Source organism: Camarhynchus parvulus, chromosome 9 (assembly GCF_901933205.1).
Source record: "Camarhynchus parvulus chromosome 9, STF_HiC, whole genome shotgun sequence".
Lineage (NCBI taxonomy): Eukaryota > Metazoa > Chordata > Aves > Passeriformes > Thraupidae > Camarhynchus > Camarhynchus parvulus.
The window spans coordinates 8,849,304-8,875,325 of NC_044579.1; the positions used below are offsets into that span (position 1 = coordinate 8,849,304).

At 62.3% G+C, this 26,022-nt stretch overlaps 5 protein-coding genes across 6 annotated transcripts; 2 read left to right on the plus strand and 3 right to left on the minus strand.

Moving 5' to 3' along the window:
- Positions 1-218: 218 nt before the first annotated feature.
- On the plus strand, positions 219-10,585 carry ECEL1 (endothelin converting enzyme like 1). 2 transcript variants are annotated; one of them, XM_030954202.1, is made up of 18 exons: positions 219-495; positions 1,937-2,822; positions 4,673-4,741; positions 4,898-5,008; positions 5,591-5,683; positions 5,915-6,039; positions 6,429-6,651; positions 6,792-6,890; positions 6,988-7,062; positions 7,495-7,598; positions 7,809-7,867; positions 8,016-8,067; positions 8,176-8,243; positions 8,350-8,474; positions 8,727-8,792; positions 9,001-9,096; positions 9,488-9,564; positions 9,803-10,585. In XM_030954202.1, the coding sequence occupies exons 2-18, from the start codon at positions 2,079-2,081 to the stop codon at positions 9,900-9,902; spliced, it is 2,286 nt and encodes a 761-aa protein (XP_030810062.1). In that variant the 5' UTR covers positions 219-495; positions 1,937-2,078; the 3' UTR covers positions 9,903-10,585. The 2 variants fall into 2 exon arrangements, with proteins under 2 accessions (XP_030810062.1, XP_030810063.1); XM_030954203.1 differs by having other exon boundaries at positions 219-405; positions 9,803-9,902.
- Positions 10,586-10,698: 113 nt separating this feature from the next.
- Positions 10,699-14,673, minus strand: ALPI (alkaline phosphatase, intestinal). Its single transcript, XM_030954204.1, has 11 exons — positions 13,843-14,673; positions 13,193-13,309; positions 12,965-13,080; positions 12,570-12,744; positions 12,273-12,445; positions 12,047-12,181; positions 11,886-11,958; positions 11,670-11,802; positions 11,364-11,557; positions 11,113-11,223; positions 10,699-11,024 (listed from the first exon to the last, which is right to left on the minus strand). The coding sequence occupies exons 1-11, from the start codon at positions 13,904-13,906 to the stop codon at positions 10,762-10,764; spliced, it is 1,554 nt and encodes a 517-aa protein (XP_030810064.1). The 5' UTR covers positions 13,907-14,673; the 3' UTR covers positions 10,699-10,761.
- A 48-nt stretch (positions 14,674-14,721) lies between these two features.
- Positions 14,722-16,993, plus strand: LOC115907023 (endothelin-converting enzyme-like 1). The gene is made up of 6 exons (XM_030954648.1): positions 14,722-14,733; positions 15,032-15,100; positions 15,257-15,367; positions 15,950-16,042; positions 16,272-16,396; positions 16,786-16,993. Exons 1-6 carry the CDS (start codon positions 14,722-14,724, stop codon positions 16,991-16,993), a joined length of 618 nt encoding a protein of 205 aa, XP_030810508.1.
- Positions 16,994-17,941: 948 nt separating this feature from the next.
- LOC115906733 (intestinal-type alkaline phosphatase-like) lies at positions 17,942-21,266 on the minus strand. The gene is made up of 11 exons (XM_030954142.1): positions 21,203-21,266; positions 20,553-20,669; positions 20,325-20,440; positions 19,939-20,113; positions 19,622-19,794; positions 19,396-19,530; positions 19,235-19,307; positions 19,019-19,151; positions 18,717-18,910; positions 18,483-18,593; positions 17,942-18,394 (listed from the first exon to the last, which is right to left on the minus strand). The coding sequence occupies exons 1-11, from the start codon at positions 21,264-21,266 to the stop codon at positions 18,132-18,134; spliced, it is 1,554 nt and encodes a 517-aa protein (XP_030810002.1). The 3' UTR covers positions 17,942-18,131.
- A 452-nt stretch (positions 21,267-21,718) lies between these two features.
- On the minus strand, positions 21,719-25,869 carry LOC115907024 (intestinal-type alkaline phosphatase-like). The gene is given in 13 exon segments (XM_030954649.1): positions 21,719-22,284; positions 22,565-22,677; positions 22,820-23,028; positions 23,122-23,260; positions 23,385-23,454; positions 23,534-23,668; positions 23,740-23,912; positions 24,012-24,162; positions 24,165-24,188; positions 24,263-24,378; positions 24,542-24,658; positions 25,223-25,327; positions 25,824-25,869. Coding segments are annotated over 13 exon segments (1,896 nt in total). The 3' UTR covers positions 21,719-21,786.
- Between the last annotated feature and the right edge of the window lie 153 nt (positions 25,870-26,022).

Below are 26,022 nucleotides of genomic sequence, written 5' to 3' on the forward strand. Positions count from 1 at the left end.
CCAGCCCCCCCCGGGGTAAAGGGGCCCAGGGACACCCCTGTCCTTCCTCCCCGCCGGCGAGGATGAGGTAAGGCTGGCGGGTGGCACAGGGCTGCTTCTTTTGCATAATAATCTCGTTAATGGAGCCTGGCCTGCGGGAGAGCCGGGCTGGAGACACCACCCCCTCCCCGCCCCGCCGCCTCCCTCCGGCCCCGCCGCTCCTCCAGCCGCGGCGCGGGGCGCGGAGCGGAGCGCGGGGCGCGCAGCCGGACGGGTGGCGCGGGGTTGGCCAGCCCCCGGCAGCCTCCTGACACCCCTTGAGAGAGCCGCTGAGCACCCCCAGGGCCCCCGAGCATCCCGGACCGCGTCCCCGAGCATCCCGGCAGCGTCGCCACAGCATCCCGGGAGCATCCTCCAAGTGTCTCGGTGAGCAAACCACGAGCGACCCCCGAGCACCCGCGTACTTCCCGGGCAGCAGAACGAAGACCATCCCCCCAGCATCCTTCGAGTACCTCGGTGAGCACCCCGCGAGCAGTCCGGGGAGCAGTCCCCGTGCCTGCCGGCGAGCACTCCCCGAGAATCCCCCGAATATCCCGGCCATCATCCCGGGGAGCACTTCCCGAGCATCCCTCGAGCAACCCTCGAGCGCGGCCCCGAGCACCAAAGGCATCATCACGGCCGGCATCTCCCTAGCACCCCCCGAGCATTTCCCTGCCATCCCGGCAAGCACCTTCCCGAACATACTGGGCAGGCGGCATCCTCCGAGCATCGCGGCCAGCATCCCCCGGGAACCCCCGAGCATCCCCTGAGCATCTCGGGCAGCGCACTGAGCCGCATCCCTCGAGCTTCCTGGGCAGCCCCCTGCCCCCCCACCCCACGCTTTGCCGTGCCGGCTGCCGTCCCCGCTAACTTTCCGACGGCAGCAGCTCCCTGGCACGGGCACTGCCGGGCTGCTGCGCCAGGGCACAACTTTGCCCAAGTTGCGGAAGGACGGGGCACGGGGGAGCCCCGCTGTGGGGATGCTGGCCACCTCCCGAGCAGCTTTTTGTCCCCAGCCCGTCCTCCCCCACCTGCAAATCTGGATACCATTCTTCACCAAGCAAGAAGCAGGGTGTCCCTTTGAAGACCCCCCCCACCCATCTATGTCCCCACCCTCTTTTCCCCATGGGCAGACCCCTCCTCCCCAGCGTGTCACCCTGACAGTCACCCCTGCCTGTCGTGCACCACCCGGTGGAGAGGGGTTGGGTGGATGGTGGTGGTGATTGTGGGGGAATGCTGTGATGTCCATGGGATGCAGGGTTCCCCCCAGACTGGAATTAACTTTGTTCACACATCACGCACCACGCCACAATTTGACACAAAGCAATGCAACACGGCGCAGCACCACCCCACACAGCACAATGCAACACCGCCCGCGACGGCGCAGCACCACCCGCGCAACCCAGCGTGGGGCCCCTCAACCTGGCCCAGCCCACAGCATCCCAACCCCACAGCTCCCCTTGCAAATCTCCCCAAAGCCCCTCTTCCCCAAGATGCTCACCCCATCCATACCCGACCCAGAGACACTGGCAGACCTCTGCTCCCCTGGTTGGGAATGGTTCTCATGGCGCTGAGTTTGAGTTTATGGAACACCTTGGACATCCACCCAGCATGAGTGCTCTGGCTGGAGCGCTGTGTGGGTGTGGGGGGTGTGAGATTAGCTGTGCCAAAGACTGAAACCTGCCATCATGCAGGTGTCCTGCATGCAGATGACCTGCCCTGTCACCAAAGGAACTGGCAGAGGGGACAGCCATGGGGTAGAGGTGCCACCAAGCTCCTGGCACTATGGACAATCTCAGTGCCAGCAGTGGGGCACATATGGGGATGGATATACAGGCAGCAATGACGACAAGAAGTAACCCCCCCGCCCTTGCTCCTCCCAATCCCCCCCCCCATCCATCTCCTCTGCCTTTTCCAGGAGCTTCCTTACTCACCCGGACATCACCACTTCCCAGTGGCAGGCACGGCGACGGCATGAACTGTGTGCTGCCTGAGCCTGCCCTCCGCCTGCCCTGAGCCCCCTGCAGCAGTGCTGCTGGCAGGGAGCCCCATCCCCGGCCATGGAGAAGACCTACTCGCTGACAGCGCACTACGATGAGTTTCAGGAGGTGAAGTACGTGAGCAAGTACCAGAGCGGGACGCTGCCCAATGGCTTCGCCCTCCAGCTGGGCGCAGGGGCCAAGAAGCGCCGCGGGGGGCTGCCCCGCTGGAGCCGCCGGGAGGTCTGCCTGCTCTCAGGGCTGGTCTTTGCTGCGGGGCTCTGCGTCATCTTGACGTGCATGTTGGTCCTCAAGTACCTGGCGGCTGAAGGAGACAGCTACTGCCTGGAGGGGTGCCAGGAGAAGAAGGCCTTCCTGCGGGCATCCCGCTTCCTAAGTGCCAACATGGATGCCACCATCGACCCTTGCCAGGACTTCTACTCATTCGCCTGTGGCGGCTGGCTCCGGCGGCACGGCATCCCCGAGGACAAGCTGGTGTACGGCACCATCGGGGCCATCGCCGAGCAGAACGAGGCCAAGCTGCGGGCGCTGCTGAGCCGCCCCGTGCGGCGCCGAGCCCGCGCCTCGGCAGAGAGGAAGGTCAAGGAGTTTTTCCGCTCGTGCCTGGACCGGGCTGAGATCGATCGGCTCGGGCCCCGGCCCATGCTGGAGGTCATTGGGGAGTGCGGTGGCTGGGACGCCCCTCCGGAGCGCAGGGACATCAACGAGCTGCTCTACAAGACACAGGGCGTCTACAGTGCTGCCGTGCTCTTCTCCCTCACCGTCAGCCTGGACGAGAGGAACACTTCCCGCTACGTCATCCGGGTGAGGGCACCGTGCCCCTGCGGCTGCCCCTGCCCCAGGCACCCAGCAGTGCCGCTGACACCTCCCTGGTGTCACTGTCCTTGCTGCAGAGGCACCGAGTGTGGTCTGGGCTTGGCTATAGCAGGTGGCTGGGGTGGGGACCCCTCCCGTCCCTGGGGACCCTCCTGTCTTTCCAGCATGGGACCCCTGTGTCAGGCTACCCTGGGCTGAGGGTGGCACCTCCGGGACAGGGCTGGGGACACGGGCAGAGGGATGCACCGAGTGAGGCAGTGCCACCTGCCTGTGTGCTGAGGGCAGCCCAGCAGGGCACCAGGGTCGGCAGAGTGCTGGCCTCACCTTGGCATTGTGGCTGCCACCTGTACGCAGGGGGCAAGCCCAGGCAGAGGCAGGGAGATGCCCACCAAGCCCCCAGCACTGTGCCAGGGCATTTTCCCATGGCCTTCTCAGTCTTTCCCATTCCTGCCAGATCATGTCACTCACCCTGAGGTGCCACCAGAGTACAGGTGGGCTTTATCTGGCTGGCCAAGTCTCTTGGTGGGTGTGGGGGTGCAGCGGTGGGCATGGAGGGAGCACAGCAATGGCACAGCGGGAATGCCGTGGTGGGCTCAGTGATGGGCACGGAGGTGGGCATAGCAGGGAAAGGGTGGGCACGAGTGCACATGGTGGGGACGAGGTGGTGGTGATGGCGGCGAGGGCAGTGCGGGGACGCAGTGGTGGAGCCGAGCCGCCCCGTTCCCTGTGAGATGGAGGGGCTGTGGGATATGAGCGTGAGTGCGTGTGCGGGGCAGGGCGGCTCGCTGCCGGCTCCGGCCGCCCGTGTGTAACACTAGAGGGAGCGTCGGTCACAGGGAAAGGATGGGAGGGCTGAGCGGGACCGGGAGTGCGCGGGGTGGGACACGGTGGGCGTGGGGGGGAGATGGGTGTGACAGCCAGGGCTAAGGGTCAGGGCTTGGGGTGTCGGGGGGGTGTGATTGGGGTGGGTGTGAGCGGACAGGGTGTATGAGGGGCTGGGGTGTGTGTGAGGGCTGCAGGTTTCAGCTCCCACCCGGGAAAGCAAAGTGGGCAGGGGGGATGAGGGAGATGGGGGAGGAAGGCTGGAGGTGCCCGTGGCTGTGCGGGCAGCGCTGCGGCTGTGTGAGGGGAGGGGGGCTGGCGGAGTTGTGGGGAGCTGAGCCAGAGAGAGAGAAGGAGAGGGTGTGTGTGTGTGTATGTGTGAGAAGGAGAGGGTGCATGTGTGTGTGTGTGTCTGTGTGTGTGTGCATAGAGCAGGGGTAAAATGGATGGTCCCCATGTAGGCATGTGAGCATCCATAGGTGTGTGTCCAGAGGGTGGAGTTACCTGTGTGCTTTTGTGTGTGTGTGTGAGTGTGCAGGTACATGCAAGTGTGCTGAGGTGTGTGCTTGGCTTGGAGGCTGTGCCTGTGGTTGCAGCACAGCAGGGCTGTGTGTGAAGAGCGAGGGTGTCCATGCAGCTCGCCATGCAGGCTGCAGCACAGCAGTGGGGCTGCGCTGGGGCAGGTGGGGGACACCAGGGAGCAGGGATGGGGCAGGGAGTGGTGTCAGCATAGGGCAGGCTGTGAGGCAGCCCATGTGCCAGTCAGGCCTTGGAGCAGGGGCCTGCTCTGTGCCCCGCACTCCCAGCCTGTTGCATGCTGCCTGCTGCAGCTCCAGCAGCCTCCAGCAGGAGGGAAACTGAGGCAGGGATGCGCCCATTCCTGGGGCTGCTCCAGCACACTGCCATCCTTGGCTCCAGGGACACCAGGGCCACTCTGCAATACGGGGAAGGTGAGGGGTGCCTGGCTCAGCACAGGGCCCTCCCTCTGCTCACCCAGTGCCCATCTCTTGTCCCAGATTGACCAGGACGGGCTGACCCTGCCCGAACGGACCCTCTACCTGGGGCAGGATGAGGAGAGCGAGAAGGTGAGGGGGGCACAACGGGGCCTTGGGGACAGCAGGAGAGGGAGCAGCAGTCAGCATGGCTGGCAGACAGAGGGCACCCCACTGGCAGCAGTGCTGGGGACTGGGGTGCCACAGGACAGTGCAGGGTGGCCCTGAGCATCCCTTCCCTCTGAACAGATCCTGGCCGCATACCGAGTGTTCATGGAGCGACTGCTCACCCTCCTGGGGGCTGAGAACGTGGAGCAGAAAGCTCAGGAGATCCTGCAGCTGGAGCAGCACCTCGCCAATGTGAGAGGGATACATGCCATGAACCTTGGGGTGCCCTTGTCCAGCCCTTGGACATCCCAGTCACAGATTTTGGGGGACATCCATATCTGCTTCTGAGCAATCTCATTCCAATCCCTCCATGGGAACTTGCACTCCCAGCCCTTGGGGACCTTCAGACCTAGAACTTGGGGGTCTCGTACTCTTAAGGACCTCATGGCAGAGCTTCAGGCACCCAGTCCCACATCCTGAGAACCTCTAGTCCAGGCCCCTGGGGCAACCATTCCAGCCCAGCATCTACTCCTTGTAAGGCCACTCTGGGCCCTTGTAGACTCCATATACAGGTCTTGGGGACCCTAGTCTGGACCTTGGAGGGACGTTTGTGCCCATTCCTCAGGTAACCCAGTTCATTGGCACCTTCTGACCAGCCCTCAGGGTCCCACTGGCAGCAGAGTGTTCCTGGGGTAGAGAGTGGGAAGGATGTGGGTCAGTACCCACATCAGAGATGCCCTGTTGCCCAGTCATGTGCCCCATCCCAGTGCACTATCCCTGTGTCACCCTCAAGATGGGCAGTGGGATTGTGACAGCCATGCCCACCCTGTGCAGATCACGGTGTCCGAGTATGACGACGTGCGCAGGGATGTTGGCAGCATGTACCACAAAGTGACTCTGGCTGAGCTGCAGCGCATCACTCCCACCGTGAGTACCCCCTGGTGCCAGCCTGTCCCCCCATGTGCCTGTGCCCCACACTTGTCCCTGCCCCCCTGCTCCATGCCCTCAATGCCCACTGCCTGTCCCAGTTAAACCCAGTTAAACACTTGAGGATAATGCACTCCTCTGGTGGGAGGCTGGAAAGGCTGGAGGGGGTCCCCTCCAGGGTGGCATGGAGTGGGGGTCCCCCTGTCCCCCTGACAGTGCCTGCCCTGGCAGCTCAAGTGGAAGCGCTTGCTGGATCGCATCTTCCATGACAACTTCTCGGAGGAGGAGGAGGTGGTGCTGCTGGCCACCGACTACATGCACAAGGTGTCCGACCTCATCCGTGTGACACCCAGCAGGTGAGGGGGGCTGGCACCCCCTGTGCCCCGGCACCTTTCCCAGCCTGGCAGGGGACACAGCACAGCTGTGCCTGGAACCTCCCACCATCACCCTCCTCCTGGTGTGGGAAGGCCAGGCTGGGCACAGGAAATCTGGGAAAGCTTGTGGGAAAGGCTCTGTTGTGAGCCCCACAGCATCCTGGTCGGGCCTGGACACCTGCTGAGCCGCTCATGGCAGAAGTCACCAGACTCATGGCACATCAGGGAGGGACGTGGTGCCAGTCTGGCCCTGCGCCCGACCAGCCATGGCCCCCTGTGTCCCCGAGCAGGGGTGTCCCCATCCTGGCACACGCTCCCACCCTCCCCTGTGCCTGGGGACATGCTGAGGGTCGCCCCTGTCCCTGTCCCAGGATCCTTCACAACTACATGCTGTGGCGCATCGTGGTGGTGCTGAGCGAGCACCTCTCCACCCCCTTCCGCGATGCCATCCACGAGCTCTCCAAGGAGATGGAGGGCAATGAGAAGCAGCTGGAGCCGGGAAAGATCTGCCTGAGCCAGGCCAACAAGCACTTTGGAATGGCCCTGGGAGCTCTCTTCGTTGAGGAGCACTTCTCCTCTGCCAGCAAAGCCAAGGTAGGTGATGCTGCCTATGGGCAGGAAGCCACCACAATCTCCCATCACCTTGCCAGAGTGACCACTGCCCCAAACAAGGGCTGTCTGGCCGGTGCTGGATGGTGGGGATGCCGTGCCAGCACCATGGTGACCCACCATAGGTGCAGCAGCTGGTGGAGGACATCAAATACATCCTCGACCAGCGCCTGGATGAGCTGGACTGGATGGACGAGGAGACACGGAAAGCAGCCAGGGCCAAGGTAGTGGCCCCTAGCATGCACTCATGTCTTTGGCCCCATAACCAGCGCAGGGGCACATGGGATAGGGGCCTGAACACACCACTGATTTTGCCCACAGCTCCGGTATATGATGGTGATGATTGGGTACCCTGATTTCCTCCTGAAGCCAGAGGCCATCGACAAGGAATATGAGGCAAGGGATAGCCCAGGAGCATGTCAGGACATGGGCACATGGTGGGGAAAGATGGTCCCCACATCTGCATCAGGTTCCGTGGAGATGCCACCTCAAAACAAGCCCCCTCCTGGTGCTCACTGCTGGCAGGGTGCCCCACACTGGCAGTGCCATACAGTCCCTGGGTCTGGGATGGTGTTTTCTTCCCCACATTGCAGCTCCCAGAGCTCAGTCCCATCCTTGGCAAGGGCTGGGCGTGCCAGCATAGCCCAGGGACCTCACGGAGCTGGCAGAGAAGCAGCTGCCCCTGTGGGCACACAGCATGGGACATGAGAACACACTTGTGACACATCCACATGGTCACCAAGGCTCACGGGGGTAGGAGGACACCACAGGCCTGCCCTCCACACTCTTGGGGCTGACATCTCCCCTGATGTGGCTGTGTCCCCCCAGTTTGAGGTGGATGAGAAGACCTACTTCAAGAACATCCTCAACAGCATTGCCTTCAGCATCAGGCTCTCGGTGAAGAAGATCCGGCAGGAGGTGGATAAGTCCGCGTGGGTATCCCTTGTCCTGGGGGGACATGCAGGGGCCCAGCATGGTGCCACCAGTGTCCCCTGTCCCCATGCCCGGATGCAGCCCACAGGCTGTAGGCAGAAGGGCACAGGGATGCGAGGAGTGCCCCCCTGTTCCCCAGCTGGGCAGAGGGATGGCACTTCCATGTCCCTCAGTGTTGTGCAGCCCAGCACTGCTGTCTCTCCTTGCAGGTGGCTGCTGCCTCCCCAGGCACTGAACGCCTACTACCTGCCCAACAAGAACCAGATGGGTGAGCACTGTCTGCCCCTGATCTGCCCCTGGGGGGGAGCGGGGAGGATCTGGGATGGGGACAAGGCCCAGGGTCCCATGGTGTTGGGTGATGCTGTGGGTGGGTACAGGGCAGGGTGACACCCAACAATGTTCTCCTGTGTCCCCAGTGTTCCCTGCTGGCATTCTGCAGCCCACACTCTACGACCCCGAGTTCCCGCAGTGAGTGTGGGGCTGGGGGATGGCTGGGGGTTACCATGTCATGGGGTCACCCCCATCCCTGCCAGCACCATGCTCTCCACCCTCTCACCTCTGTTCCCCACCCAACAGGTCACTGAACTATGGTGGGATTGGCACCATCATTGGGCACGAGCTGACCCATGGCTACGATGACTGGGGTGAGTGTCCCTCCTGTATCCTGCCCGGATGTGAGCATGGGCTGGGGCAGCCAGGCAGGATGCCTGGATCCCTTGGGACTCCTGGAGATGGCGGTTGCCTCGGTAGGGGGACAGTACGACCGGCACGGGAACCTGGTGCACTGGTGGACGGAGCGGTCGTACAGCAAGTTCCTGAAGAAGGCACAGTGCATCGTCAACCTCTACGACAACTTCACCGTCTACAACCAGAGGGTGAGACCCCCTCTCCTGCCTGGCAATGCCCAGCAGGGCACAGGTGCCCCACGGTGGGGTCCCTGCTGCCCCATTTCTTAGGGCTGGATGCCTGCAGGAGAACTGACTCTGCCCTGCCCAGCCCTGAGACCAGCAATTCATCACACCTTAGCTTGGAAATTCCTCAGGGCATTGGGGTGTCCTCATCCCCTCGGTGCCAGCATGGGGATGGGGACACATCTGTTGATGCTGTCACTTCTCCTCTCTTGGCAGGTGAATGGCAAACACACACTGGGGGAGAACATCGCTGACATGGGGGGGCTCAAACTCGCCTACTACGTAAGTATCCCCCCACCCTGGGTGTCACAGCCATGGCAGCTGCTTATGCCATCCCTCTTGAGGGCGGGGAGATGCCCAAACCCTCCTTACTCTCTGCAGCAAGGGGTGGTCAGGATCCTGATTGCTGCTTGCTGGGGGCTTGGGGGTGGGTCCAGGGTGGGTTTGGGGGAGCACCCAGGCCATGCTGAGGGCATCCCTTGTTCTCCAGGCCTACCAGAAGTGGGTGAGGGAGCACGGCCCTGAGCACCCCCTGCACCACATGAAATACACACATGACCAGCTCTTCTTCATTGCCTTTGCCCAGGTGAGCCCCTGTCCTCCTCACATGTAACAGCTACTGGGGCAGGAGGGTCACCTTGTGTGGGGCCAGCAGCCCAAAGGGATGGGGAGAGAGCCCTGTGGGACCCATGGCCAATGGCCAGGAGCTGGTCTTGGCTGCATGAGCAGGTCCTGGGCTCAGGGTACAGAGCTCAGCCCTGAAGGAGCACCCCCAGAGACCCTACAATAACAGACACGACTCCACGCTCTCCCAACCCACCATGTACATAGGCTCCTGGGAAAATGTACAATAACAAATTCAATCAGGGCATCACTGCCCTCAATCCCTAGCAGCCAGAAGGGCCATGGTGTCCTGGTGGTTGCCAGGACCCAGGGTGCCCCATGTGGTTTGTCCACGGAACTTTTGTCCCCTGCAGAACTGGTGCATCAAGCGGAGATCCCAGTCCATCTACCTGCAGGTGCTGACAGACAAGCACGCCCCGGAGCACTACAGGTACTGGGTGCTCCCAAAATGGGGGGGCTGGGGGCATGGTGGGTGCCAGCCTTTCCCACAGATGTCAGTGCTCTGCGAAGTGGGATGAGCACCCTTTGGAGTGCTGGTGCCAGCAGATTTTGGGTGATATCCCTGGGGCAGGGGTGGGCTTCTGCTGGGGTGAGCATGTGCTGTGAGTGGGGTGTGAGGCAGCAGTGCAGGGGGTGCCCAGCTCTGAGGTCCTCTCCTCTCCCGCCAGGGTCCTGGGCAGTGTCTCACAGTTTGAGGAGTTTGGACGGGTCTTCCACTGCCCCAAGAACTCACCCATGAACCCAGTGCACAAGTGCTCGGTGTGGTGAGGCTGATCCCCCTTCAGCAGGCTGGGACCCTCCATCCCTTCCCCTGCCCAAGTGGCACCTTGTGCCCACTCCCCAACTTCCCATCTCCCTTCTGATTCTCCAGGTAAAGGGGGCACCCTCGGGTGTCACAGGGGTCACGCCAAAGGCAGGCAGCTGCCATAGGGGTGTAGGCAGCAGAGACACTTGGGTTGGGCAGCTTCCTCCTGCCCATCCCCCTTCCATCCACTGTCCTGTGCAGTGAGGGATCCTCATTGCCCATGGAGGAACAAAGGCACACCCAGGCACACCTGTACCCCCTTTTGTGTCTGCCCAGCCCAAAACCTTCACCGAGCCCTACCACAACCATCCCAGCATCAGTCAAGGCAAGTGGAGGACTTCACTGTCTCCAAGGGGCTGCCCCATGCCAAAAGCCTCCCCTGCACGGTGCCCTCCCCATGCCAGCCCCCTGTCCATGCACCAGCCCTGCCCAGGTGGGGCACAGCGGCGCAGCCGGGCCGGGCGATGCCGGCCTGCCTGGGAGCGCAGGCACACGGACACTGCTGTATTTTCCGCTGCTGTTTCTGGTCAATAAAGCACTGGATATGCTGGGTGGCTGCCAGGGGCCATGGCCAGGGGCTGGGAGCAGTGGGCAGCACCCCCAGGCCTGCCCACATGGCACAGGAACCCCCACTCCACCAACACGCCTGTCCCACCAGTGTCACACCGCGTGTTTATTTAACCCCCCACTGCCCGGGACTCGGTGTCCCCATGGCTGCTGCATCCAGAGCAGGGATGCTTCAGACAGCTGCCTGCAGGTGCCACACCGTGGGGAGGGAGGAAAACGTGAGTGTGTCCCGTGGGGTGCCCTAGGAACAGGGGATCAGCGGAAGAGGTGCAGAAGGAGGGCGGGCAGGAGCAGGGCCAGGGGGGCGCCGCGGGTGCCGGGGCCAGAGTTCCGCTGGCGGCAGTCAGTGTAGGGCTCGATGCAGGCGGCGTAGGCCATGGCATGGGCTACATAGGTCTGCTCCTGCACCCCGTGGAAGAGGTGGGCCATGGGGCCCTTGGCCAGGATGGCCACGTCCTCACCACCGTGGGTCTCTGACTCCAGTGGCACAGCCGCTTGTGGCTGGTAATCAAACTGCACTGTGGAGGGGAGAGAAGGAGGTGAGGGGGGGCAATGATGGCCCCCAGCCCCACCCCACCACACAAGCCATGGCCTCTGTGTCCTCACTGGCTGTTTCTGGGTCCACGTTAGGCCGTACGCCGCCTGGGTATCCTGGCCCATTCCCGTAGAGGATCGATGTGTAGTTCTTCCCATCAGTAGTTTTCTTTTGGCCCAGAGCTGGGGAAGGGGCAATGGAGGAGGAGGGGCAAGGGAGGAGAACAAGGAGAAGGATCAGCCAAAGAACACCCATATCATCCCTCTGGCCACAGTCAGGGTGGCACAGGGCTGGCAGTACCCAGGACAGGGCAGAGCCCTACCGAAGATGGAGGAGCCACGCAGGGTGTAGCCCCCAAAGGCGAAGACGTGTGAGTGGTCAGCGGTGATGACAGTGAGGGTGTCAGCCTCGTCTGTCATGGTGCCCGCCCGCTCGATGGCCCAGTCAAACTCCACCGCCTCTGTCAGTGCCTTATGGGCTGCACCGTCATGGTGGCCGTGGTCGATTCTGCCACCTGCAGATGGGCACCCATGGTGGGCTGGGGACCGACAGCAGGACACACACCTCATATACCCCCACCCTGCACCCCCCTCTTACTGGCCCCAGGTGCACGAGCCCCAACTTATCTTCCACAAAGAGGTAGAAGCCTTTGGGGTTCCTGCTCAGGACGGTGATGGCTGCCTCTGTCATCTCGGTGAGAGACGGGTCCAGGGTGGTGTTACGCACCAGGTTGTACTTTGTGTCCACGGGTTCAAAGAGACCTGTGAGGGAATGTGTTGGGGACAGCATCAGTGCCTGAGTGTCCCAGCACCTCTTGGGTCCTGGCACAGGGGTCATTTGTTACCCATCAAATAATTCACGTTGGGGTCGGCAGCAGCTGCCAGCATCTCTGTCCTGTTCCAGACATAGCGGGCACCCTGTGGGCAAATCCCCCGGGGGGTGAGTGGGTGCCTGTCCCTGTGCCAGGGGCAGTGGGCAGAGGAGCGTTCCTGATGCGTCACGCACCGGCCGTGCCTCCAGCCACATGTCGATGAGGTTGTTGCCATCCTCGCGTATCCCATTCTGGCTGCTGTCGGCGGGGTACTCGGGGTCCGGCGTCCCCGCGGGGGTCATGTATTTCCGACCACCACCCAGGATCACCTGGAGGGGACGAGGGGGGCAAAGTGTTGTTAGTGGGGGTGCCCTGAGGGGGGTCTGTCCCTGCTCTCCTCCTCCCACGTGCGGCGCTCACGTTGATGTCAACGTTGTGGACCAGCTGCCAGGCGATGTCCTTGCAGCCCTGCTGCCGCGCCTCCTGGGGCATGCTGGCGTCCGCGTACCAGTTCCTGTCCACCACGTGAGCGTAGGTTCCCGAGGGTGAGGCGTGCTGCACCCGCGTCGTGGTCACGATGCCCACTGCCTTCCCTGCCAAACCCCGCTCATCAGGCCACACCAAGGACCCTAGCACAGGGTCTCCACCACCGAGGGAAGCCCCTGCTGTGGGGCCCCTTGTTCCTCCAGGCTCCCCCAGCCCTGCGTCCCCCGTTACCAGCTTTGCGGGCTTGCTCCATCACTGAGATCACCTCGTTGCCAAATGTGGTGCTGCACTCCCCGTAGCGGGCGGCTGCGCTCACCCCAATGGTCTTGTAGTTGCCCTTCACCCCACAGAGATAGGCTGTGGCAGTCCCTGCACTGTCAGGGACCTGCCTGTCCACATTGTAGGTCTGCCAAGGATAGAGGGACTCAGGGCAGGGGTCCAGAATGGGGTGTCCCCCCAGCACCACGTGCCACACTCCTTCACTCACCCAAAACCACATGTGGCATGGGGAGGGACCCCATACACAACATACGTGCAGCTCTGGGCTGACACCAGCCCCATGCCTGGGAAAACCCGGCCCCATGCCCAGGATCACCACGGCCCCTTTCCAGCATTCTGGAATTTACCTTAGACAGAGCCACGTAGGGGAAAGCATCCAGAGCAAGAGGGGTCTCAGGGCCGAGCTTCCCCTGCTGTTGTGCCTTGAGGATGCGGGTGGCTGTGATGGTAGGGATCCCAAATCCTGGGCAGAGAGAGGGTCCTGGTCACCCCCTGGACCAGGTGCCCTGCACACATCCCACTCAGCAGAGTACTGGCCATGTCAGCCTGCTTGCTGGGGTGCCAGCTGCACTCACCATCCCCAAGGAAAATGATGAGGTTTTTGGCTTCATGTATCCTCGGCTGGAGTTTTAAGGAGGCATCGATGGCTGCAGCTGCCTGCTTGTACCAGAAGGATGGATTCTCCTCCTCCGCTGGGACAGTGCAAATGCCCATCAGTCCCAGCACAACAGCACCTGCACCCCTGGGGTACCCCTGAGGGGTAACCAGAGCCCAGGGATACTTGTTCCCTGCACACTCCCATGCTGGAGCCTCCTCTCACATGGACCAGGTGGTTTGGGGCTGTTTGGGGTGGGGTGAGACTGTGCAGGCTTGCACTGACTGCCTGGCCCTAGGGCCCTGGCGCAGGGAACAAGGGGGGACAGCAAAACCAGACACAATGGGAATTATCTGGTGAGTGGGACACAGCCAAACCCATGGTTGGGAGCGGTGATAGAGGATACAGGCGCTTCCCCCAGACCAGCCCCCAGCACAGAAGCAAGTGAAAATCTGGGGGAAAAGCGGTGCCCGACAAGGGCAGGGGTGACTAAGGCCCATTGATTCTTGTTCAGCTGGGCAGCCCCAGCTCCCCTCCCCAGGCCCTCCTTGTGGCCAGCCAGGCTGACAGCCTGCTTCCCTGGGCGCCCACCGCAGCCAGCCGGGCACCCAGCCCCGTCCTTGTCCCCACCTGGAATGACAGCGGTGCTGAACCCTGCGCAGAGGCAGAGGCTGAGGGATGCCAGGAGCTGCATGCTGAGATCTGACAGGCCAATGCTGCTGGCAGTGTCTGTAAATCCAGCAGCTGTGGGAGGGACTTTGGACAGGGATCAGCCCTAGCAGGGTGTGTGGAGGTGTGTGTCACCACATCTCTGCCGAGTGCAAAGGCTGCGGCCTGGGCTCGTGTCACCTCCTTGGCACAAGGCCCTGTACCTGCTGGGCACACATGGGCTTGGGGCACAGACAGATGCAGGGACAAGAGGAAGTGCAGTGATAGCATTAAATCCTGCCCTGGGCACGGTGCTGTGGTGCCAGGCAGGGCAATGCCCTGTCCCAGGCTGCTATGGGCAGCTCTGAGCTGGGATAACGGTGGGGATGGGGAGCACCTGGGTCACTTGTGCACCGAGCACCCTGCTCTCTCCCCAGGCTTTCATGAGCAATGAATCCATGGATGTGGACTCAAACTCTGCTCCTTGCTCAGCCCTTGATAGGAATGTACCAACCCTTGTGTACAGAGCTCCGACCAGGCAAAGCTGGGCAGGACATTGCCTCTCATCACCCACATTTCATCACCTCCTGCACCCCAGTGCCTGCAGTGCTGGTCCCAGGGGAGAGGCAGGAGGCACAGCCAGCTGGGGAGGCAGGCACAGGGCAGCACCTCAGGAGGTGACGGCCCCTGTGAACCTTTGCAGGGCAGATGGAGACAAACAACCTGTGTTTATTGCATCCCTTGGTCCTGCCCACAGTGGGACTCAGCCAGAGCCTCTCAGCCCCTCCCTGTGAGGGCAGCCATGCAGAGGGCCAGCAGGGCCAGCAGGGGCTGCGTGGAGCACCGTGGGCCATGGGAGGGATGGGGCAGAGAGTGGTGTCAGCATAGGGCAGGCTGTGAGGCAGCCCATGTGCCAGTCAGGCCTTGGAGCAGGGGCCTGCTCTGTGCCCCGCACTCCCAGCCTGTTGCATGCTGCCTGCTGCAGCTCCAGCAGCCTCCAGCAGGAGGGAAACTGAGGCAGGGATGCGCCCATTCCTGGGGCTGCTCCAGCACACTGCCATCCTTGGCTCCAGGGACACCAGGGCCACTCTGCAATACGGGGAAGGTGAGGGGTGCCTGGCTCAGCACAGGGCCCTCCCTCTGCTCACCCAGTGCCCATCTCTTGTCCCAGATTGACCAGGACGGGCTGACCCTGCCCGAACGGACCCTCTACCTGGGGCAGGATGAGGAGAGCGAGAAGGTGAGGGGGGCACAACGGGGCCTTGGGGACAGCAGGAGAGGGAGCAGCAGTCAGCATGGCTGGCAGACAGAGGGCACCCCACTGGCAGCAGTGCTGGGGACTGGGGTGCCACAGGACAGTGCAGGGTGGCCCTGAGCATCCCTTCCCTCTGAACAGATCCTGGCCGCATACCGAGTGTTCATGGAGCGACTGCTCACCCTCCTGGGGGCTGAGAACGTGGAGCAGAAAGCTCAGGAGATCCTGCAGCTGGAGCAGCACCTCGCCAATGTGAGAGGGATACATGCCATGAACCTTGGGGTGCCCTTGTCCAGCCCTTGGACATCCCAGTCACAGATTTTGGGGGACATCCATATCTGCTTCTGAGCAATCTCATTCCAATCCCTCCATGGGAACTTGCACTCCCAGCCCTTGGGGACCTTCAGACCTAGAACTTGGGGGTCTCGTACTCTTAAGGACCTCATGGCAGAGCTTCAGGCACCCAGTCCCACATCCTGAGAACCTCTAGTCCAGGCCCCTGGGGCAACCATTCCAGCCCAGCATCTACTCCTTGTAAGGCCACTCTGGGCCCTTGTAGACTCCATATACAGGTCTTGGGGACCCTAGTCTGGACCTTGGAGGGACGTTTGTGCCCATTCCTCAGGTAACCCAGTTCATTGGCACCTTCTGACCAGCCCTCAGGGTCCCACTGGCAGCAGAGTGTTCCTGGGGTAGAGAGTGGGAAGGATGTGGGTCAGTACCCACATCAGAGATGCCCTGTTGCCCAGTCATGTGCCCCATCCCAGTGCACTATCCCTGTGTCACCCTCAAGATGGGCAGTGGGATTGTGACAGCCATGCCCACCCTGTGCAGATCACGGTGTCCGAGTATGACGACGTGCGCAGGGATGTTGGCAGCATGTACCACAAAGTGACTCTGGCTGAGCTGCAGCGCATCACTCCCACCGTGAGTACCCCTGGTGCCAGCCTGTCCCCCATGTGCCTGTGCCCCACACTTGTCCCTGCCCCCCTGCTCCATGCCCTCAATGCCCACTGCCTGTCCCAGTTAAACCCAGTTAAACACTTGAGGATAATGCACTCCTCTGGTGGGAGGCTGGAAAGGCTGGAGGGGGTCCCCTCCAGGGTGGCATGGAGTGGGGGTCCCCCTGTCCCCCTGACAGTGCCTGCCCTGGCAGCTCAAGTGGAAGCGCTTGCTGGATCGCATCTTCCATGACAACTTCTCGGAGGAGGAGGAGGTGGTGCTGCTGGCCACCGACTACATGCACAAGGTGTCCGACCTCATCCGTGTGACACCCAGCAGGTGAGGGGGGCTGGCACCCCCTGTGCCCCGGCACCTTTCCCAGCCTGGCAGGGGACACAGCACAGCTGTGCCTGGAACCTCCCACCATCACCCTCCTCCTGGTGTGGGAAGGCCAGGCTGGGCACAGGAAATCTGGGAAAGCTTGTGGGAAAGGCTCTGTTGTGAGCCCCACAGCATCCTGGTCGGGCCTGGACACCTGCTGAGCCGCTCATGGCAGAAGTCACCAGACTCATGGCACATCAGGGAGGGACGTGGTGCCAGTCTGGCCCTGCGCCCGACCAGCCATGGCCCCCTGTGTCCCCGAGCAGGGGTGTCCCCATCCTGGCACACGCTCCCACCCTCCCCTGTGCCTGGGGACATGCTGAGGGTCGCCCCTGTCCCTGTCCCAGGATCCTTCACAACTACATGCTGTGGCGCATCGTGGTGGTGCTGAGCGAGCACCTCTCCACCCCCTTCCGCGATGCCATCCACGAGCTCTCCAAGGAGATGGAGGGCAATGAGAAGCAGCTGGAGCCGGGAAAGATCTGCCTGAGCCAGGCCAACAAGCACTTTGGAATGGCCCTGGGAGCTCTCTTCGCTGACATGGGGCGGGCTTAAACTCACCTACTATGTAAGTATCCCCCCACCCTGGGTGTCACAGCCATGGCAGCTTCTTATGCCATCCCTCTTGAGGGCGGGGAGATGCCCAAACCCTCCTTACTCCCTGCAGCAAGGGGTGGTCAGGATCCTGATTGCTGCTTGCTGGGGGCTTGGGGGTGGGTCCAGGGTGGGTTTGGGGGAGCACCCAGGCCGTGCTGAGGGCATCCCTTGTTCTCCAGGCCTACCAGAAGTGGGTGAGGGAGCACGGCCCTGAGCACCCCCTGCACCACATGAAATACACACATGACCAGCTCTTCTTCATTGCCTTTGCCCAGGTGAGCCCCTGTCCTCCTCACATGTAACAGCTACTGGGGCAGGAGGGTCACCTTGTGTGGGGCCAGCAGCCCAAAGGGATGGGGAGAGAGCCCTGTGGGACCCATGGCCAATGGCCAGGAGCTGGTCTTGGCTGCATGAGCAGGTCCTGGGCTCAGGGTACAGAGCTCAGCCCTAAAGGAGCACCCCACACTGTCCTGTTGTTCCTGTGGACCCTACAATAATAAATTAGTGTGTCCCTCATGACTTCCAGAGCATCCAGAGTGACAAATACATTCAATCCCAAAATTCTAGGAAAAGCTGCAGCCAGGTAGCTTAGTGTCAAGGCAAGTGGAGGACTTCACTGTCTCCAAGGGGCTGCCCCATGCCAAAAGCCTCCCCTGCACGGTGCCCTCCCCATGCCAGCCCCCTGTCCATGCACCAGCCCTGCCCAGGTGGGGCACAGCGGCGCAGCTGGGCCGGGCGATGCCGGCCTGCCTGGGAGCGCAGGCACACGGACACTGCTGTATTTTCCGCTGCTGTTTCTGGTCAATAAAGCACTGGATATGCTGGGTGGCTGCCAGGGGCCATGGCCAGGGGCTGGGAGCAGTGGGCAGCACCCCCAGGCCTGCCCACATGGCACAGGAACCCCCACTCCACCAACACGCCTGTCCCACCAGTGTCACACCGCGTGTTTATTTAACCCCCCACTGCCCGGGACTCGGTGTCCCCATAGCTGCTGCATCCAGAGCAGGGATGCTTCAGACAGCTGCCTGCAGGTGCCACACCGTGGGGAGGGAGGAAAACGTGAGTGTGTCCCGTGGGGTGCCCTAGGAACAGGGGATCAGCGGAAGAGGTGCAGAAGGAGGGCGGGCAGGAGCAGGGCCAGGGGGGCGCCGCGGGTGCCGGGGCCAGAGTTCCGCTGGCGGCAGTCAGTGTAGGGCTCGATGCAGGCGGCGTAGGCCATGGCATGGGCTACATAGGTCTGCTCCTGCACCCCGTGGAAGAGGTGGGCCATGGGGCCCTTGGCCAGGATGGCCACGTCCTCACCACCATGGGTCTCTGACTCCAGTGGCACAGCCGCTTGTGGCTGGTAATCAAACTGCACTGTGGAGGGGAGAGAAGGAGGTGAGGGGGGGCAATGATGGCCCCCAGCCCCACCCCACCACACAAGCCATGGCCTCTGTGTCCTCACTGGCTGTTTCTGGGTCCACATTTGGCCGGTCAGGGCCGGGGTATCCCGGCCCATTCCCGTAGAGGATCGATGTGTAGTTCTTCCCATCACTGGCTTGCGTAGGCGCCAGACCTGGAGAAGGGGCAATGGAGGAGGAGGATGAGGAGGATCAGCCAAGGAACACCCATATCATCCCTCTGGCCACAGTCAGGGTGGCACAGGGCTGGCAGTACCCAGGACAGGGCAGAGGCCCACCAAAGATGGAGGAGCCACGCAGGGTGTAGCCCCCAAAGGTGAAGACATGTGAGTGGTCAGCGGTGACGACGGTGAGGGTGTCAGCCTCGTCTGTCATGGTGCCCGCCCGCTCGATGGCCCAGTCAAACTCAACTGCTTCTGTCAGTGCCTTAAGGGGTGAACCTTCATGGTGGCCACGGTCAATTCTGCCACCTGCAGATGGGCACCCATGGTGGGCTGGGGACAGCAGGACACACACCTCATATACCCCCACCCTGCACCCCCCTCTTACTGGCCCCAGGTGCACGAGCCCCAACTTATCTTCCACAAAGAGGTAGAAGCCTTTGGGGTTCCTGCTCAGGACGGTGATGGCTGCCTCTGTCATCTCGGTGAGAGACGGGTCCAGGGTGGTGTTACGCACCAGGTTGTACTTTGTGTCCACGGGTTCAAAGAGACCTGTGAGGGAATGTGTTGGGGACAGCATCAGTGCCTGAGTGTCCCAGCACCTCTTGGGTCCTGGCACAGGGGTCATTTGTTACCCATCAAATAATTCACGTTGGGGTCGGCAGCAGCTGCCAGCATCTCTGTCCTGTTCCAGACATAGCGGGCACCCTGTGGGCAAATCCCCCGGGGGGTGAGTGGGTGCCTGTCCCTGTGCCAGGGGCAGTGGGCAGAGGAGCGTTCCTGATGCGTCACGCACCGGCCGTGCCTCCAGCCACATGTCGATGAGGTTGTTGCCATCCTCGCGTATCCCATTCTGGCTGCTGTCGGCGGGGTACTCGGGGTCCGGCGTCCCCGCGGGGGTCATGTATTTCCGACCACCACCCAGGATCACCTGGAGGGGACGAGGGGGGCAAAGTGTTGTTAGTGGGGGTGCCCTGAGGGGGGTCTGTCCCTGCTCTCCTCCTCCCACGTGCGGCGCTCACGTTGATGTCAACGTTGTGGACCAGCTGCCAGGCGATGTCCTTGCAGCCCTGCTGCCGCGCCTCCTGGGGCATGCTGGCGTCCGCGTACCAGTTCCTGTCCACCACGTGAGCGTAGGTTCCCGAGGGTGAGGCGTGCTGCACCCGCGTCGTGGTCACGATGCCCACTGCCTTCCCTGCCAAACCCCGCTCATCAGGCCACACCAAGGACCCCAAAACAGGGTCTCCACCACCGAGCTATGGGACCCCACTGTGGGGGTAAGCCCCCGGTGTGGCACCCTTGTTCCTCCAGGCTCCCCCAGCCCTGCATCCCCCATTACCAGCTTTGCGGGCTCGCTCCATCACTGAGATCACCTCGTTGCCAAATGTGGTGCTGCACTCCCCGTAGCGGGCGGCTGCGCTCACCCCAATGGTCTTGTAGTTGCCCTTCACCCCACAGAGATAGGCTGTGCCTGTCCCCGCGCTGTCAGGGACATGTCTGTCCACATTGTAGGTCTGCCAAGGATAGAGGGAGGGGTCTCCAGTGGGGTCTCCCTGCAGCACCCTGTGCCTCACTCCTTCACTCACACATGAACACATGTGGCATGGGGAGAGACCCCATACATAACATACGTGCAGCTCTGGGCTGCCAGGGCTGCACATATGGGATAACCATGGCCCCATGCCCAGGATCACCACGGCCCCTTTCCAGCATTCTGGAATTTACCTTAGACAGAGCCATGTAGGGGAAAGCATCCAGAGCAAGAGGGGTCTCAGGGCCGAGCTTCCCCTGCTGTTGTGCCTTGAGGATGCGGGTGGCTGTGATGCTGGGGACCCCGAATCCTGGGCAGAGAGAGGGTCCTGGTCACCCCCTGGACCAGGTGCCCTGCACACATCCCACTCAGCAGAGTACTGGCCATGTCAGCCTGCTTGCTGGGGTGCCAGCTGCACTCACCATCCCCAAGGAAAATGATGAGGTTTTTGGCTTCATGTATCCTCGGCTGGATATTGAAGGAGGCATCAATGGCTGCAGCTGCCTGCTTGTACCAGAAGGATGGATTCTCCTCCTCCGCTGGGACAGTGCAAATGCCCATCAGTCCCAGCACAACAGCACCTGCACCCCTGGGGTACCCCTGAGGGGTAACCAGAGCCCAGGGATACTTGTTCCCTGCACACTCCCATGCTGGAGCCTCCTCTCACATGGACCAGGTGGTTTGGGGCTGTTTGGGGTGGGGTGAGACTGTGCAGGCTTGCACTGACTGCCTGGCCCTAGGGCCCTGGCGCAGGGAACAAGGGGGGACAGCAAAACCAGACACAATGGGAATTATCTGGTGAGTGGGACACAGCCAAACCCATGGTTGGGAGCGGTGATAGAGGATACAGGCGCTTCCCCCAGACCAGCCCCCAGCACAGAAGCAAGTGAAAATCTGGGGGAAAAGCGGTGCCCGACAAGGGCAGGGGTGACTAAGGCCCATTGATTCTTGTTCAGCTGGGCAGCCCCAGCTCCCCTCCCCAGGCCCTCCTTGTGGCCAGCCAGGCTGACAGCCTGCTTCCCTGGGCGCCCACCGCAGCCAGCCGGGCACCCAGCCCCGTCCTTGTCCCCACCTGGAATGACAGCGGTGCTGAACCCTGCGCAGAGGCAGAGGCTGAGGGATGCCAGGAGCTGCATGCTGAGATCTGACAGGCCAATGCTGCTGGCAGTGTCTGTAAATCCAGCAGCTGTGGGAGGGACTTTGGACAGGGATCAGCCCTAGCAGGGTGTGTGGAGGTGTGTGTCACCACATCTCTGCCGAGTGCAAAGGCTGCGGCCTGGGCTCGTGTCACCTCCTTGGCACAAGGCCCTGTACCTGCTGGGCACACATGGGCTTGGGGCACAGACAGATGCAGGGACAAGAGGAAGTGCAGTGATAGCATTAAATCCTGCCCTGGGCACGGTGCTGTGGTGCCAGGCAGGGCAATGCCCTGTCCCAGGCTGCTATGGGCAGCTCTGAGCTGGGATAACGGTGGGGATGGGGAGCACCTGGGTCACTTGTGCACCGAGCACCCTGCTCTCTCCCCAGGCTTTCATGAGCAATGAATCCATGGATGTGGACTCAAACTCTGCTCCTTGCTCAGCCCTTGATAGGAATGTACCAACCCTTGTGTACAGAGCTCCGACCAGGCAAAGCTGGGCAGGACATTGCCTCTCATCACCCACATTTCATCACCTCCTGCACCCCAGTGCCTGCAGTGCTGGTCCCAGGGGAGAGGCAGGAGGCACAGCCAGCTGGGGAGGCAGGCACAGGGCAGCACCTCAGGAGGTGACGGCCCCTGTGAACCTTTGCAGGGCAGATGGAGACAAACAACCTGTGTTTATTGCATCCCTTGGTCCTGCCCACAGTGGGACTCAGCCAGAGCCTCTCAGCCCCTCCCTGTGAGGGCAGCCATGCAGAGGGCCAGCAGGGCCAGCAGGGGCTGCGGGGAGCATCGTGGGCCATGGGAGGCCCTGCGGGCTGCCCTGCACCCGGGCTCTGTGGCATAGGGCTCGAGGCAGGCAGCGTAGGCCATGGCATGGGCGATGTAGTGCTGCTCCTGCACCCCGTGGAACAGGTGGGCCATGGGGCCCTGGGCCAGCACCACCACGTCTTCCCCACTGTGAGTCTCTGTCTCCAGGGGCACAGCTGCCTGCTGTCTGTAGTCCTTGTCCTCTGTAGGGTCGAGAGGAGAAATGAGGCCGGGGGTCTGGCTTGCTGACATGTCACAGGGCTGGGGGACAGCTCCCACCACTCCTGCATCAGTGTGATTTCTGCAGGGGGTGACTCCCGAGCCTCACAGTGGCACCAGGACCCGGTGTGGCATCCATGGCCACACCAGTGGGATACTGTCCCCAGCCACTCCGTGCCTCCACTCAATCCCCAGCAGACTCACTGGGAATCTGTCCCCAGCCAGCCCATGGCTCTGCCACCTCCCCAGCAGACTGGTACCTGCAGCAGGGAGGCTGGCAGCTGGACGGGCCCCATCACGGATGCTGTAGCCAGGACCATTGCCATAGAGGATGCTGGTGTAGGCTCGCTTGTCCTTGGCTTTCTTGGGGGCCAGCCCTGGCACAGGGAAAGACATTGTCACCCCCTGTCCCAGCTGGGTACCCCTCCCCAGCTCCGTGCCTGGGCAAGCTCAGCGTCCCGTGGGAACAACAGGGTGAGGTGGAAAGCGGGATGTTCACCGCCCCTCTCCAGGACCCACCAAAGATAGAGTTGCCCCGTGGTGTGCTGCCCCCAAAAGTGAAGACATGGGAGTGATCGGCTGTCACCACGGTCAGGGTGTCAGCAGGAGAGGTGAGCTCTCCTGCCCGTGCCACCGCCCGGTCCAGCATCACAGCCTCCATCAGCGCCTGCTTGGCTCGGCCACTGTGGTGGCCATGGTCGATTCTGCCACCTGCATGGGGAATGTGGCTGTCACCCTCTCCCTGGTACCCTTGGATGGCCAACTGCTCCCAGGCCCTACATCCCACCTCAGCCCCAGCCATACTGCCCGCCTGGAGCTACTCATCTTCCACAAAGAGGAAGAAGCCCTTGGGGTTCCTGCGCAGGATGCGGATGGCCTTTTCCGTCATCTCCACGATGGAGGGGTCTGTGGATGTGTTGCGGTTCAGCTCATACTTCATGTCCTTGGGCTCGAAGAGGCCTGGGGGAGGAGGGTGGGGGGGGTCCATGCTGGGGCTGCTTCGTGCCCCTGCCAGCACCTCCAGAGAGGGGAGGAGGAAGCATTGCCACTGGTGATGGAAGGAAGCAGCCAGTGATGCTCCTACCCATAAGGTGGCTCACAGAGTCATCTTTGACAGCATCCAGGCCCTTCTTGTCCCAGACATAGCGGGCACCCTGCCAGCGAGAGCAGAACCAGTGCCAATGACACACACCCTGTGCCCAGGGTTCCATCTCCTCTTCCCCCACACACTACCTGCTTGGCACTCAGCCACTCAGCAATCAAGTTCCGGCCGTCCTTCCTGGTGCCATTTTGATCCGGGTCCTCTGGATACTCGGGGTCCGGAGTCTGCCTGGGGGTCATGTACATCCTCCCGCCGCCCAGGATCACCTGCCGGGGAGCTCAGCAGACCCTCCCAGTGTTCCATGGCCCCTCCCTCCCGCTCCCGCTTCCCAGCTCACGTTAATGTCAGTGTTGTGCACCAGCTGGTAGGCGATGTCCTTGCAGCCGTCCTGCAGGGCCTCCTTGGGCATGTTGGCGTCAGCGTACCAGCTCCGGCTGGCCGAGTGCGCGTAGGCTGCCCCGGGGGACGCGTGCTGCACCCGCGTGGTCGTCACGATGCCTACAGACTTGCCTGCAGCGTGGCCAGGGGTTTACAGGGAGCCCATGCAGCCCTGCACGGCACTGGATGGCTGTGCCCGGCTTTCCAACCGGGTTTCCTGCTGCCCCGTACCCGCCAGCCTGGCCCGGTGCAGGACAGAGTCCACCTCGTTGCCAAAGGTGGTGTGGCATTTCCCATAGACGGCTGCCCCACTCAGGCCCAGAGTCTTGGCGTTGGCCTTCACCCCACAGAGGTAGGCGGTGCCCGTGCCAGCGCTGTCCGGGGCACCTGCCGGTCAATGGTGTAGGTCTGGAAGCAAGATGGGTGCAGTGGGGTTTCAAGCAGGGGCAGCAGAAGTATGCCCCCAGCCCTGCCCCACTCACCTTGGCCAGGGCCATGTGGGGAAAGGTCTCCATGGCCAAGACGCTCTCCTCACCGGAGGCACCGGCCAGCTGCCCCTTGTAGATCCGAGCCGCTGACATGGTGGACAGCCCCATGCCTGTGGCCATAGCTGAGTTACTGGGGGGCAGGGGGCCAGACCAGGGACAGCCCTACCCTCCCCAGGCACTGCCCAAGGGCTTGCCCCAGCCCCATCTTCTCACCAGCCACATCCCCTGGCTGTTGGGGAGCTGCAGGGCCTGGCAGTGACTCGGGGCACTCACCGTCACCCATGAAGAGGATGATGTTTTTGGCCCGCTGTGCTGCCGGCTGCAAGGCCAGGGCCAACTCCAGCCTCCTCCTGGCACCTTTATTCCAGTATCCCGGGGTCTTCTCAGCATCTGGAGGTGAGAGGAGAGCTGGGAGCCTCCAGGTACACCCCTGGGGGTCCAGCATGCCCATCTGTACCCGAGGTGAATTTAGCTTCTATAAGCCCACCCCATGGAGGACCAGGAAACCCCACGAGATCAGCATGGTCTTTTCCAGACCAGCATTGCTCAGAAACCACCTGCTGAAGGGAAACTGATGCACAGTTTGGCAGGGAAGTCCCTTGTACCTCTTGGCAGAGTGGATGAGGAGCCTGAGGATCAGCCACAGAGAGTGTGCAGTGGCTGGGTAGCCATGGCTGGCTGAGGCTATTGGGCCACTTTACCCAAGTCAGGAATGGGGGTCGGGAGCAGCAGGGACAGGGCAGGGGGGGAGCAGGGCCTGCTCTGGGGGGAAGCTGAGACCAACCCATTCAAAGGTTGTGGTCCAGAGCACCCTGAGGTGGCTGTGAGGGTTCCTGTTCGCTGGCATCCCAAGGGGAGGTGACACAGCCCCTGGAGATCCCCAAAGAAGTGACACCATCCCCAACATCCCCCACCAGAGGTTCTTACCCCACTGTCCCACATGTCCCCTGTCACCAGAGGCTGCAGTGGCGAGCTGGGCGAGGAGGCAGAGGAGAAGGCAGGTTCCAGAGGAAAGCGGCCGCCCCATGCTGCCCACCCCGGCTCCTCCTGGAATGCTGCCTTAGTCCAGGCCCAGGGACAGCCCTTTATGGCTCATCCCCGTGAGACGATGGGCTGATAACATTCACCGACTATCTCCCAGCCCTCTCAGGGCCCTCCAATGCCATCGCCCCACCCTGGGGCCATCCCTGCCCCCACCAGCAAGGCAGGACCTCCTGTCCCTGAGAACCAGGGCACCTCTGGGCCCCAGCTCCCATGGGGGCAGCTGCCTGTGGAACCCTGGGGAGTGGGAGGGAGAGCACAGGGCAAAGGGCTGTTTTTGCAGACAGGCTGAGCTCGGCCAGGCTGGATTTGCCTGGTTTCTCCTGAGACAAGCCCGAGGAGGGGGACACTGGGCTGAGGGGCAGGGAGTGGACATACTGGCTTTGGTGTCAGTGTCCTCTGGTCCCCACTCCCAGCAGAGTCACACACTGCCTATCAGCTCCTGGGATAGCTGGTGCCTGACATGCTGGGTGCCCTGGGCCAGTCCATGCCAGCTCACTCCACAGCAGTGTACCTGCTGTGGGCAGGAACAGCTCCCTGTCACCAGCATCAGGTGACATCCACCCATGATTGCACCAGGCCATCTGGAAGGACTCTGCATGAGCACAAGTCCTGGGGACTACAGGTGTCATTGATGGCTTCACCAGCTCCTAGGAAGTGTGCTGTGCCCAGCCCTGATCCCCCATCCTGACCCAGGCAGTCGAGGTTTGGCC

Coding starts and splice junctions, on each gene's coding strand:
- LOC115907023 (XM_030954648.1), top strand. Junction 15,368..15,949: donor TGGAGCAGCACCTCGCCAAT/GTGAGAGGGATA, acceptor CACCCTGTGCAG/ATCACGGTGTCCGAGTATGA. Junction 16,397..16,785: donor ATCCGTGTGACACCCAGCAG/GTGAGGGGGGCT, acceptor TCCCTGTCCCAG/GATCCTTCACAACTACATGC.
- ALPI (XM_030954204.1), bottom strand. CDS start 13,906: ATGCAGCTCCTGGCATCCCTCAGCCTCTGCCTCTGCGCAGGGTTCAGC. Junction 13,310..13,842: donor CAGCACCGCTGTCATTCCAG/GTGGGGACAAGG, acceptor GCACTGTCCCAG/CGGAGGAGGAGAATCCATCC. Junction 13,081..13,192: donor CATCATTTTCCTTGGGGATG/GTGAGTGCAGCT, acceptor CTCTCTGCCCAG/GATTTGGGATCCCTACCATC.
- ECEL1 (XM_030954202.1), top strand. CDS start 2,079: ATGGAGAAGACCTACTCGCTGACAGCGCACTACGATGAGTTTCAGGAG. Junction 4,742..4,897: donor AGGATGAGGAGAGCGAGAAG/GTGAGGGGGGCA, acceptor CCCTCTGAACAG/ATCCTGGCCGCATACCGAGT. Junction 9,565..9,802: donor CACGCCCCGGAGCACTACAG/GTACTGGGTGCT, acceptor CTCTCCCGCCAG/GGTCCTGGGCAGTGTCTCAC.
- LOC115906733 (XM_030954142.1), bottom strand. CDS start 21,266: ATGCAGCTCCTGGCATCCCTCAGCCTCTGCCTCTGCGCAGGGTTCAGC. Junction 20,670..21,202: donor CAGCACCGCTGTCATTCCAG/GTGGGGACAAGG, acceptor GCACTGTCCCAG/CGGAGGAGGAGAATCCATCC. Junction 18,911..19,018: donor GGCTTCTACCTCTTTGTGGA/AGATAAGTTGGG, acceptor GTGCCCATCTGC/AGGTGGCAGAATTGACCGTG.